Genomic DNA, 13,983 nt, shown 5'->3' on the forward strand with positions numbered 1-13,983 from the left:
GGTCTTAAAAGAAAAAATAAACCAAATACTTTTTAGCACTATTACACTAAAACCCAATAAAATACATGGAAGGTTGAGATCATAATGCAAAAAAATTTAAGTGGCTTGAATAAATATGCAAATTATTTCCTCTACCTGGACAGACATTTTAAATTGATTTAGTCAGAACTTTTCTGCTTCCACTTTGAAATTTGGATCCCAGAGAAAATCACCTGATGAAAATCTTGTTTTTTTTTGTTTTGTTTTTTTTTATTCTTGTTTCATATTATATAAAGTTGACTATATAAAACATTGATAGAGTGCAACCATACTTTCAGGGTTCGCCTCGACTCTTCCTGCTAAGTAAGAAGAGCATCATTCTGGCTGACCAGAAAACGGGGCAGGTGAAGGCCAGCGTCCCTCTGCCAGACCTCGCAAGTGTGTCGACGAGCACGCAAAGTGATGGCTTCTTTGCTCTCAAGCTCAAAGAGGTGAGCGAGCAGCTGTTTTGATACATAGCTTTTGATTCTTTTAATTTTTTTTTTTTTATCCTTTGGTGGACATCAAAGTGTTCAAGATTTCTCGTCGAGTAGTTTAATGATTTGGTGTTGCTCCGACAGGGCTCAGGTTCTGCCGTCAAAGGCGACTTCCTGCTCAGCAGCGATCACCTGATTGAGATAATCACCAAACTGCACCGCATCAGCTCCATGGCTGCAGACAGGGAGAAGCTCAATGTCAACATCTCAGACGAGTATGCAGATTCTTGGGTCTATTTTCAGGCCGGAGGAATGCCTCTTCCTCCTTCATGTTTAAAGCTGTCTTTCATCTCCGGTGTTGCAGGTTTCTTGTGCAGTTCAAGCAGGACAAAGTGTGCGTAAAATTCATCCAGGGCAGTCCCAAGAACAGCAACAGCGTGTCCTGCAAACGCAAAAACAACCGCCTGCTGGAGGTGTCTGTACCTTCATCGCCGTAAAGTACAGTGGGAGGACTTGACGCCTAATAACTCAAGCCCTCTGGACTCGACAATCACCACCCCCGTGCCAACCCTGAGCCCACGCGTGGGCTGTTATTTGGCTTGTTCTGTGGTTCCTTGTCAGATTTACCATGGCACCGCTATAGCTGAAATAATGTGCCCCTAATGTTTTTTTGGCAAAGAAAGCCCAAATTAAAGGGTTGCATGCCACAGAAATTTTGGTGTACAGAGCTGATGCCGCAGCACAACTGACTTTTTTTTGTATTCCCGTGGCAGTGTTTCTGTCTCCATGGTAAATTTGTTTTCAGAGAAAATGTCAAAAGAACGTAAAGAAGAGCTCCAGCCGCAAACGGTTCAAACTCATCTGCTTTTAAGCTGCTCTGACGCTGGCAAGAAAGATGGCTTAAAATTTTGAGACGAGTTTTGACACCGGATTTGGGCTTAAGTCTGTCACGTTTAGTTCTTTGACAAACCTGAATGCTGCACTTGCTTTTTGCCTCTGTAACAAACCGAGGTCCTGGCCTGAAAACCATTGATTCTATGTTTTCTTTTCTTCTTGGATTACAGCACAGTGGGCAGTTGTGTAAAAGTAAAATGTAATTTGCTAAATAATTGTAAAACACTTTATATTCATTCCTACGTGCCATTAAACAGGTGTAAACGCAGTTCTATATGAGTGATCATCTTATTTATATTGATGCCAAAAAATTTAATAAAAATGTTTTTGATTACATTACACATGCTCAATTGCATTTCCTCTTTCTAGTACAGCTGGTGATGAGTTACGATCATTATTCCATTCACAGAGTAGTTGTAAACTGTATTTATGTAGAGAAGAGGTAGAAGAGAAGACATTAGGCCAGTTTGAACCTATCTTGATTCCAAAAAGTTTTTTTCCCCACCCCAAAACCAAACTATTGAAACCCGTGCAAATTTTGTGTGCAATATTGTTTCTTTCTGGCAGTTCTGTTTCCTGTGCCATAAGCTGTACATAGGCTTTACAGGCTGTAACCGTGACACGGACACAGACTTTAGATTCATTTTAAAATGCATTACTGCTGAGTATATTGTTTTTGCCACTATACAGCTTTAGTTATTGTGGTGTTTGAACCACTTTGATCTCTGTTTTGTACTTTACAAGAGAACAGACCAAATGTTAATGGGATATTTCAGGATTTTTGATGTAAGGTTTCGTTAAAGGGTTATAAGCAGTTCATATCGCATCTACGGTAAACCCACACCTACTGCATTCTTCATTTATTACAAGTCCAGATAAGTAGGAACAGGAGGCTGAATAGAACGGTTAGCCTGAGAGGGAACATGACCAAAGTAGACTTTTATGTCTCAAAAAAAACTTTCAAATCCTGGAAAACATTGTGACGGCAACATTGGGGGGGGGTGGGGGTCGGAGGCAGCGCCGATACTCTTCCATAGTGAAACGCGTACCGAGAACACAACATAAAACCCTTGTAGTCCACGTATGAAGCCAAAGCTTTGTTCTTGTTACCAAGCAGCTCATCAGGAACACTTTTCATATTCCATCTTCAGTTTGTTTCATATGTGAAGATCACCGGTGGCGCACCACCTCTTACCTACGCTTCCTGGTGGAATATACCATTGAAATATCGTTCTTCACACAAACCACCATCACTTTTTCTGACCTACTTTAAGCCTCGGCTGTTCTCGGACAGCTTCTTGGCTTCAGCCTCTGGGAGAGAAATATTCTCTTGGTCCTGGAGGCTGAAGGTAACTGTCTGAAACGGGCCAAGACCAGAGCAGACCTCCTATCATAAAACGATCTCAGACATTTTAGCAGTTGGTAATGCTACTTTATGAACTTTCATATTTCCATTAAAGGGTTAGTTAAACGGAAGCATACGGTTATCCATCACTAGTAAGACTCATACTTACAATGTTTAAGGTGTTTTTGTTTTAGTAGGATCAGCTACGTAGTTAACAAGCGTGAAGTCAGACCCCTTTAAGCTTGTTACACTGCTTTCCTTTTCTATCAGTTACTCTGACGAGTGCTGTCCAGTTTTGTTCTCGATACCCATTTTACTCGGGAACACCACTGATGGTGTTGTGCCTCAAACCTCCATCTCCTGTGTAAATGGCAGTAAGCGTTTGTGCTACTTGCCAAAACAAATTTCAACATTTTATAAAATGGTGTTGACATATGATTGTCTTTTTTTTTTTGACTGCGGAAGTCTAGATTTTTTTTTTTTCTTCATAGTTCTGAGCTGAGATTTGGATGTGAATCTGGATTTATAATAAATGAAGAAGTTAGTTGAGAACTGCTTATAACGCGTTATGTTTTTGTACATAGAGAACTTCCCCTTTGTTTTTGTTTTTTCTACTCTAAAAAATGATTGGTTGTACATTTACACAACATAAAAGCCAAATTTAGAGATTCAAATAATGCAATAGTACTGTATTTTTATGCATGTCGACTAAAATTTAGATATCAAAATAGGCTTTTGTACTTCAGATTTTTTTTATTTTTAAGACATGATGCAGGGTAACTGGATGTCACATGAGGGGCAATTGAGCTGATGGATTTTCTTCGACTCTATTTTGGTGTGCTTTTACTTGTAACATCTTCTTCCTGGCTCCCCCCACCCACCCTGTGATTTGTATTTAAACAGTTGCTAGAGCTGCAAAAAAATTATCTCTGCATTCTCGTGTGCCTAATGTTAATCTGTGTTGAGAGAGAAAATGAAAGACAATATTTTAGTAGAACTCATTGTAACATTTGCAAGTATGATTTTTAAATTAAATAAAGATCAATGATAAATGTTATCCTGGGACTCTGACTTTTTTTCTATTTTTTTTTTAACTCTTATATGAAGCTAAACCCACAAAAATCGTTGATCTTTGCGTTTCAACTTCTTCATATACCTTTTTTATTTGTTGGAGGGTGCATTTTATGCAGCTCGCATCCCAACACTGAATCACAGGCTTTGATTGCTGTTTATCAGCATCATCAGGGGGGCCTGGTTTGAAGGCTTTTAAGGCTGGACCGTCAAGCAGCTGGCCAGATGTTTTCCATCACAACTGGGGGGGAGCTGTCCTGGGGTTAAATTCCGTCGCTTTGGAAGAGCTGCCGGCTACAGGTCTCGGGGGAACAGCCCTCTGATTGAACAGAGTGGTAAAAATAGCAAACCATTTTGGGCTGCCCAGTACCCGGTTCCCACCACTCGACAGGCTGGGAAAGGAAGGCGGAGTCCCAGCGCTCCCAGTGGATACCATTCGGCTCTCTGTGGGACTACAAAGGAACTGGACAACGTACAGTCCCAAGTAGACGGCCTGAAACTTGCAAATCCTCACCACACTATTTAGAAGAGGAAACTGGTTTGCAGGATGAACCGTCAAAATGATCAGCTTGTTGTGGGTCCAAAATCTGTGGCTTTGTGCTTCAAATAGTTCCGCACTGCTAAGTAACACATTTAAATATTCAGTGATCTTTGATTTTCTTAGTGGCAACACAAAATTAAAGATTTCCTTGACATTAACACCAAGCTAAAAAAAAAGATAAATGGCACATTTTTTTATGACTAATCAGAACAATTGGCGCGAGTTCCCTGAAGCTCTGCTGCCATCTTCTGGCTCGTTATCAACATTACAATGAAAGAAAAGCTGCAAGAGGAGGAACAGAAGGAAGAAAACGAGCATTTTCTCTCGATTAACCCGGATAAAACGCTAAGCTTATGGGATGTAGCATTTCTGTGTTTTTGCAATAATACATTTTGGCTTTAGGATTTTCCCTTTCAAGGGGTCGCCATTTTGCATTTTCAAAATAATGTAATTTTTTGGCAGCAATGATTCATTCAATGAAAAAAAATCCCTAAACAAGCCCTGCTGATCAGTATCCTGAACTACCAAAACAAAGTAAAATTTCTAATGAAGTCCTGATCTACACACAAATTGAAAATTGCATGGTATTGACTGAAGGGGGCGTAGTAGCACATTTGCATGTTGCACTTTTTAGATTTGGATTTAAAATACATTACCTAAACTAAGATACTCAAAGGGTATTGACACTTTTGCAAGGCAATACATACTGTGGATCTGATCCAAAGGAAATCTCATAAAAGTCCCAAAGTGTTTAAAAGTAAGAGTTTTGTTGTTTTTCAGCTGATGAGATAATCAGCAATGCATTGAGTCTTTAATTGGCGCCTACTGAAGCTTTTGATTTTTGTTTTTTGTTTTCATTCAGATGCAAGATATGTGCTGTCCTAAATCAAACATCTATGGCAGCTGAAGCAGATCTACTATACAGCTGTTAATGTTGCTGTAGAAAGGATGAGGATAGAGAGACAGATTACACTTAGAAGTTTTCCTCTGCTAGAACAGGCTGTCTTGATGAACTGTTGGGCTGTTGGCTGAAAAAAAAACGTGGCTTTTATTTGCAGCGGCACTGAGAGAAACAGCAGGTAGTGCTCATCAGTTTAGTATGCACTGTCACCAATTAGCCTAACACAACATTAAAGCATCTGCATTTCTTTGCATGTTTGGGCAAAGGCCCTAATATACTGCTTCAACTGCATTAAGGTTTAGTTTGAAATAATGACTGTTCACGCAGCTCCTCCTTCCTCCTTCTGTTTGCCTTCTTGTGGAGTTAGCTCAATAGTTCTCATTAGCAGAGAGGCCAGACGTTGTTGCTTTTTCCACCTGCCATTTTTGAATTTAAAGATAATTGGCCATCTGCATTGTTAGCCTTTTTAAACAGGATGCACCCTCCCCCCAACACCCACCCAATGTTTCAAGCCATTTACAATTCTACAGCATGATGCCTTGTTGGATACAGGTTTATTCTTGTTGCGCTGTGTAACATTGGTCCCTTACAATGATTATCAGGTACAAAGAAAAACTCAGATCTTTCAGTTGACTGGCACACGTGGTGAAAGTTACAAATTATTTTTTAGAAAATAAGCAGTTGGCTAACCATGCTTGGCTCTATGGAGCTGTAACCACATCTTGATTGATTTTTATGTCTGAGTGGGTTAGTGCAGGATCAACACATTGGCCGCCTCCTGCTGACATCCTGTGGCTTACATCTTTGCTGTGATTAAATTGAAAGTCTTTTTTTCAATTCAATTCAAAAGTACCTTATTGAGCCCAAAGAGGAATTAAATGCTGGTGTAACTCATGGGGGTTTCTTCACTGAGTTGTTGTGCAAAGTGGTGGTTGAAGAGGGGCTGTAGAATCCCAGAGAGCTGCTCTGCCCAGGCCTTCAGGACTCTGGGGTAGACACCATCTGAACCTGGAGCCTTGTTTTGGTTCAGTCTATCCAGCTGCCTCTTCCCTTGACTTCTAGAGACAGAAAAGTTGCTGGTTCAATACCCTGCTCCGACCGTCTCGGTTGTGTCCTTGGGCAAGACACTTCACCCGAATTGCCTGCTGCCGATGGTCAGAGGGTCCGGTGGCGCTGATGTATGGCAGCCTCGCCTCTGTCAGTCTGCCTCAGGGCAGCTGTGGCTACTAACGTAGCTCACCACCGTCAGGGTGTGAATGTGTGTGTGGGTGAATGACTGATTGTAGTGTAAAGAGCTTTGGGGCCGTCGGACTAGTTAAAGTGCTATACAAGTACAGACTGTTTACCATTTGTAGGATGTACGGTTACAGCTGAAATTCATTTAAGGCATGCATCTACCTAGCCTCGTGAGACCATCCTGATCTCGCGAGCTTTCAAGGTTTCACTCGCAGATCAGTCTGGCTACTCTCCGTTAAAGAAAATTTGGAGCCGTTCACCAAACGAACGTCCAATCAGCGTTGGCTTTGAGGCGGGTTAAGGTGTGACGCAACGAGAAGATCGACAGTTCAGTCTAAAGAACATGGCGGCTTCAGCCGATGAAACTAGCGTTAGCGTGGCTATCGAGCAAGTTTTATCGGAATTACAGAGTATTTCTTTGCTGAGCTAACGAGCCTTTACCTGCAGCAGCAAGAGTAGCTTGGCTTGTGGTTGTGTTTTCATCGTTGCTCTGTTACGAGCGACGATGAAGCATGTTGACGAGTACGTCATATGCTTCGTTGATCTGATTGGTTTATTTGGCTTGTCTATCACCAACATAGGCCAATCAGCTAACCAGTATTTTCGCCCCTTCCCAAAATTACTTCAACGGAAGGTTTCCAGATGGATATGCGAAGCAAATCTATCTGGCGGCGTCAGGTTAGCATCTACCAGCTTTGCACATTTAGAAACTCTAAACTTTTCCAAAACAGCTTAAGCTCAGTCAGATTGGATGGAGAGCATCCGTAAGCAAGTTTTCAAGTCCTGCACAAGATTCTCATCTGGTTCAGCCCTTGACTTTAACTCGGCAATTGTGACACATAAATGTAAACTATTTTATTAGAGCACTGCCCATATGTTTAGGTTTACTGCCTTCCTGAACGGTGAATCTACAATCAAGTCTCAAACTTTTTGCTGTTTTTTTTCCAGAATGTCTTTATATGTAGCTGAAACAATTTGACTATCAACCTTGACCAGCTTTCCTTTCTATGCTAAACAAAAATATTCCCACCACGTGATATTGCCACCGCCACGTGTTGACATGAAAATCCTGCGTTACTGTGTGCCTTTAGCTTTCCTCCAAACATAGCATTTTGTATGTAGGCCAAAAGGTTTCATTTTGGTCTCCTCTTACCAGAACACCACCTTCCGTATTGCTATTATAACTATTTGATTTAAATTTCAGACCTACATGAAATAAGAAAAAAATAACTTGAATATAACTCACTTAACCTCTTAAGCTTAGGTTAAACACAAATAGATGTCTTATCCTCACACTAAATTAAACTCCTTATCCGCTCATTTTTAATAGTAAAAACAAAATGACGGTATTTAATGTTGGTTTATCACATAAAATTGCAGTAAAAGAGACTGAGGTTTGTGAGGATATGTGAGAAATTAAAGAAAAAGAGAGAATACTTTTGCTAAGCATAGTCAAATATGTATTTATATGAATTAAGCACTGATCTGATTCCTCCTTTTTGATGAAATCTTAAGACAGGTACATTTAAATGCATATTTTCTGTATTTTTGTTGCTGAATGGAAGGAGATAATTTTACTGTCAAAATAGGCACAGGCTCAGCAAGCAAAGACAACATAAATTAGATAGAATTAGATAAAAGTAAACAACTGCTAAAAATTTGTACACACTAGATAAACCTAGCGAGTGAAACCTTTAGCAGTTGGATCAGGGGTAGGAAGAAATCTGATTAATGAGTTCTGCTGGGTGCTGGAGAGTTTGTGTCCCCCTCTTGCCCTTGTGTCACCAGCACACTCAATGGCTTCATCAATTTGTTGCCATTATCACATCAATGGACATGAATGGAAGGAGGAGGCAAGATACAGATCGAGGGTATAGAGTAAGCTTCTGCTGCACCATCTGTGGATAGCTGAACATAAGTGAAGAAAAAAACTAATCACTTCATCCAGCCTCTAAATATGCATAGGCCTTAGTGTTGCTCCTTACTAGTATAGTCACTAACAAGTCAAAATTGTATTATTATTACGATTATAAAAACATTACATCAGTGGCAAACAAGGGATCTGAATTTGTTCAGATTTCTATAAATCTTATCAAATTTTAAATAAGGTAAAATGCCTGATAATTATCAAATTTGTAGAGGTGTTTATCAAATGGAAAATAGTACATTGAATACAATGAAACATTGTTTTGATCTACAGCTAGATAAAATCCATCAATACAAAGGCCAAAGACCTAACACTAATGATCTGAACGCTTTTCCAAACTATGTTAATTATTATTCTTTTATTTGTGTCATTTGCAATGTAAGCTGCAGGTTACTTCATCTGTAAGTTAACGTTACACCATCAGCAGGACTTTTTTTTTCATTAGCAGAGTAACAAAACTGTCGGCAGCTGCAACAGGACAGACATAAATACATCACGACCAAAACAGATCCTCCACTTTTTGATCCTATCAATGCACAAGCTAGCACTATCGCACCGTAGCTAGTTGCTGATGGCATTTGGAAAATACTGAACGTAATTTAAGACCTCCACAGGCCATTTTGTCAAAGAATGAGGGATTTATATCTATATTGTAGCATTTTCAGAGGTAGGTTGTTCCTACTGCAGCTTACAAGCTTGTTGTGTTCTGCAGAAAATCCCTGTTTATAGGTTGGGGTTAGAGAAGAGGATCTGGGAGATTTGGTTTAGTAGAGAGTAGAGAGGCTGTGTCCAACAACAGCCAAATAAAAAGAGCTCAGGGGTCATTGTGATTCGTTATGTCCATGCATTTTATGTGCCCGGTAAGAATAGAGCACTGTATGTAAGCGTACTGAAGTACAGCACAACTTCCACAAGCCATTTGCTTCTAAAGTTGTAGAACTGCTTGTGATCTATTTATTATTTTTTAAATATAACCAAAGACCATTTAGGCAGACAATTACCAGACATGTGGTGTTGTTGGTTACTTTAATATTAGGGAATATAAGCAGCAATGAAACATGTTTCTTCTCCAATGAGCTATGTGTTGTTGTACGTATGTGCCATGGTTTTAATATATTGATGTAAAACTAAAACAAATAGAGGCAGATATTTTTATGACGAAAAGTTGTGCCAAAATTGCCCACAGCTTCCACAAGAACAATTGTCCGGCATGTGCACCTGTTGAAGAAGGTTAACCTTCACAGAGATCCAATGGAAAGGTCATTCTGATCTTTTAAATGGGGACATATCATGCTTTTCAGTTCTTCCTTTACACATTGAAATCATACTGTTGTGGTCAATATAAACTAGAACCGCAATGTTTTGTCTGAATTCCTTGTTAATTTATCCCCACATGCCCCTTTTTTACCCCTGTTCTGTTCTCCTGAGAGCAACTCGCGGTGTGGTCGCTTTAAATCTAAAAAAGGCCCCTCACACTCTGCCCCCTCACAGGTCGCGCGGAGTGTTCGGCCATCTTTGCAGGATACTGGGGGACGGACCACTTGTAGCTTTGGCATTGTTTAGCTTTGATTACAAATTCTGTCCGGAAAAAAAATAAAAATGGAAGATTCACCAAATTGGTAAACCAGGCCTCAATGACCTTGTTTAGCAGTTCAGAGAAAACTCAACGGCTTATAAAATATAATCTAAAAATAACATAAAATGATCTACGCAGCACATAGACAGATAACATTCAGATTCTCTGTATTCGTAGAAACTCAAAGTACACAATAAAATGTATTTAAGGGCTAAAAAAAAAGAGGATGTTGCACAATATGTGCCCTTTAAATCTGTGGGCACTTCTTTTGAAATATGAATGCCTGTAGAAAATCTAAAATTAACTGGGGAACAACAAAAAACATGAAGAAAAGATTGTAATCTAAACTGGATAACCACAATTTAAATACTTTAACCACTGATGTTACTAACATTGTATTTCTCCTCTCAATAAATTGAAATAGATTTATGACAGTGTCTTGAGCTTGGCTTAAAACATGGGACAAGTGAACATTCAAAGTTGGAGGATACTGGAGGTGAAACAATCTAGCTCATTTTAACAGGCTGCTCTCCCCTGAACAAACACTAACACTTGCACAGTAAGTTTAGTGATAAATCATCACTATCGTTGTCCTTATTGAGATAGCAAGTGTGTATCGGTAGTTAGTCCAATGAACAAAGGAACTGTGTGAACAAAAGCAGCTGTTGAAGTGATACGGATAAGTAAATAGCTGCACACACATCATTAGGTGCTCATTTACAGACATTAAGCAAGCGGCCTGGTGCCTGTTGGGAACTGCCAGGCATGTGTGCTTCTGTGTAGTAACGCTTTTCACCTACAACTCTCTGTGTAAAACCAGCAAATGACGAGCTTGTTTTACCACAAGGCTTTCATCCTGGCATGTACTCTTATCAATCTTTTTCTCAGATCTAAACCTCCTTCATTATGATGTGATGAAGCGGCCAGATGTAAAACATGATCTCTGCAGCTCCTCCAGAGTTATCATGGCTGTCTACCTTTTTTTAACACAGTCCTTGCCAGGGCTGTCAGTTCAGATGAGTCCTTTAGGTTTTCTGTTCTATCATAGTCTTTTCATTTTCAGATGATGGCTTGAACAGTGCTGTGTGAGACGTTTATTGCTTGAGATATTGTTTTATAATATATCCTCTGCTTTTAACTTCTCCACACATCTATCCCTGATCTGTCTGTCATCTTCACTTGGCTTCATGATACTGTTTGTTTAGTGATGGTCTGTAACAAATGTCTGAGGCCTTCACAGAACAGCTTGATGTATACTGAGATCAAAAATACATATGTGGACTCTGACTGCTATTTAGTGGGGTCGATACATTCCAAGTGTTTATTTCCTTTTATTTTGATGATTCTAACTGAAAACTAATGAAAACCAAAATTCAATATCTCATAAAATTAAAAAATTACTTAAGACCAATGCAAAAAAAGGATACCCAGAAATGTTGGCTAGCTGTACAGTATGAACATTAAAAAGCATGAGCATGTACAGCACTCAATACTTAGTTGGGGCTCCTTTCCCCTGGATTACTGCAGCAATGCGTTGTGCCGTTGAGGGGATCAGTCTGTGGCACTGCTCAGGTGTTTTGAGAGTCCAGGTTGCTTTGATTGTGGCCTTCAGCTCTTCTGCATTGTTAGGTCTGGCGTATCGCATCTTCCTCTTCACAATAACCCATAGATTTTCTCTTGGGTTAAGGTCAGGCAAGTTTGCAGGCCAATTAGGAACAGAGATATTATGGTCCTTAAACCAGGTACTGCTAGCTTTGGCACTGTGTGTAGGTGCCATGTCCTGTTGGGAAATGAAATCTGCATCTCCATAAATTTGGTCAGCAGCAGGGAGCATGAAGTGCTCTAAAACGTCCTGGTAGACGGATGTGTTGACTTTGGACCTCAGAAAACGCAGTGGACCAGCACTGAGTGTGGAAACTTTACACTGAACCTCCAGCAACATGGATTCTGTGCCTTGATTTCCAAAGGAAATGCAAATTTTACTTTCATCAGACAACATATCTTTGGACCACTCAGCAGCAGTCCAGTTCTTTGGGTCTTTAGTCCATACAAGACGCTTCTGATAGTCATCCCTATTGCTTGTACACTTTTTTCTACCATATCTTTTCTTTCCCTCTGCCTCTCTATTAATGTGCTTGCACACAAAGCTCTGTGAACTGCCAGCCTCTTTAACAGTTACTTTTTGTGTCTTACCCTCCTTGTGCAATGTGTCAATGGTTGTCTTTTGGACAACTGTCCAGTCAGTAGTCTTCCCCATGGTTGTGTCGCCTACAGAACTAGACTGAGGGACCATTTAAAGGCCTTTGCAGGTGTTTTGAGGTAATTTGCTGATTAGAGTGTGGCACCAGACGTCTTCAGTGTTGGACCTTCCCACAATATTCTTTCTGAGAGACTGAATTTGGGGTTTTCATTAGTTTTCAGTTATAATCATAAAAATTAAATGAAATAAACACTTGAAACATCTCTATGCGCGTAACAAATGTATATAATGTACAAGTTTCACTAATTCAATAGAATTACTGACAAAATCAACTATTTCATGATATTCTAATTATATGATCAGCACCTGGCAAACTTTTCACGGGTTTTTGCACTGTAACCCCCCTCCATCCGGACACCTTGCTTAACAAATTAAATTCCGTTAATTCATATTGCACTCATTCACAACACAAGTTGTCTCAAGGCACTTCAATCCATTCATCCGTTGTCTATAGCTTATCTATGCAGGGTCGCAGGGGTGGAGGATTGGTTCCTATCTCTGGCAGTTATTGAGCGAGAAGCAGGTTTACATTCTGGACAGTTCGCCAGGACACACACACACACACACACACACACACACACCTAAGGACAATTTAGTGAGGCCAATTAACCTAACAGTCATGTTCCTGCACTCTGGGAGGAAGCTGCAGCTACAACGCTGCTTCCTGGTCTGGACCTTGGGTTGTTCTCCCTCTAAATAAGAATATGTGTGTAACACCAACCCCAAAGATAAGCAGAACTATAAAAACATAATATATCTCCAGTGTGGAAGGAAAGGTTGAGCAACCAGTAAAAAAAACTTTTATCCATATTGATTTTCAACATATATCATCATGCATGGAACAGCAACACTCTAACAAACAGAAGAGAGCTCTGCAATAATTTCAAAGACCTGAAATTCATTCTTAAAACTTCCAAGCGCCCCCATTCCATTGTTTGGTTTAATCTTCTATGAATGGTAAAAGTGCATTTCATCATTGAACCAGGTTCAGCAGAGCAATCTTGGCAAAAAAAAAAAAAAAAGCTTACAGGAAAGCTGATGGGATTCTGTCAGGCGAGGTGATGTTGAAGAATTATGTGTTTCTCTTTATCACCAAATCCTGAAGCTTTTGCACATGCACGGGTGCTCAGACAGCCATGCATGTGGACACACAGGCATGGCAGCGGGCTGATTAAAGGACACAAACATGGATTGGTGGGAGTGTCCACAAACCACAAGGCTAATTGAACTGTCTCCACACTGAAAAGATAGAGCATTAGTCATAAACCTTCCTTGTGATAAAAAAAGAGGAGGAGGAACAGAAGGAACGGACAAAATGAAAGAGGGGCAAAAAAAAAGCAAAACATAAAAAAACTGGTTGCTGATGTTTGCTATAGATTTTCTTTCCACAATAGCATATTAATCTCACTTTTCTGTTGCATTTTTCAGTTGACCTAAAAGTTTGCAGTTTGAAGAACCTGACAACACCCTAACAACCAAACAGTTTTCTCTGTAATACAACATGCTATCATCAACAGCAGTAATAATTATACTAAAAGAAACAGAAATATGACACATTGCAGCAGTTTATCGTTTGTTTCGCAGTGTTTTTTTGTAGCTGTTGGTACTACTCTTAAGTGGTTGCCCTACATCCCTTTAACTAAACTGGATTTTCTATAGATTTGATTTGTTAAATATATTTGATTTGTTAAATATATCAATATCTATCTATCTATCTATCTATCTATCTATCTATCTATCTATCTATCTATCTATCTATCTATATATATATTTAACA

The 13,983-nt window shown here is 39.7% G+C and overlaps 1 protein-coding gene across 5 annotated transcripts in view; it reads left to right on the top strand.

Moving 5' to 3' along the window:
• myo1b (myosin IB) overlaps positions 1–1,688 on the top strand; it is a 74,522-nt gene extending 72,834 nt beyond the window's left edge. For all 5 annotated transcript variants that reach the window (XM_036139567.1, XM_036139568.1, XM_036139569.1 and 2 more), the window contains 3 exons: positions 318–470; positions 600–730; positions 820–1,688. In XM_036139567.1, the coding sequence (XP_035995460.1) occupies positions 318–470; positions 600–730; positions 820–952 (417 nt within the window). In that variant the 3' untranslated portion in view covers positions 953–1,688. The remainder of the gene's footprint in view (positions 1–317; positions 471–599; positions 731–819) is intronic.
• The last annotated feature ends 12,295 nt before the right edge of the window (positions 1,689–13,983 follow it).

This window comes from Fundulus heteroclitus, chromosome 7 (assembly GCF_011125445.2).
Source record: "Fundulus heteroclitus isolate FHET01 chromosome 7, MU-UCD_Fhet_4.1, whole genome shotgun sequence".
Taxonomy (NCBI): Eukaryota; Metazoa; Chordata; class Actinopteri; order Cyprinodontiformes; family Fundulidae; genus Fundulus; species Fundulus heteroclitus.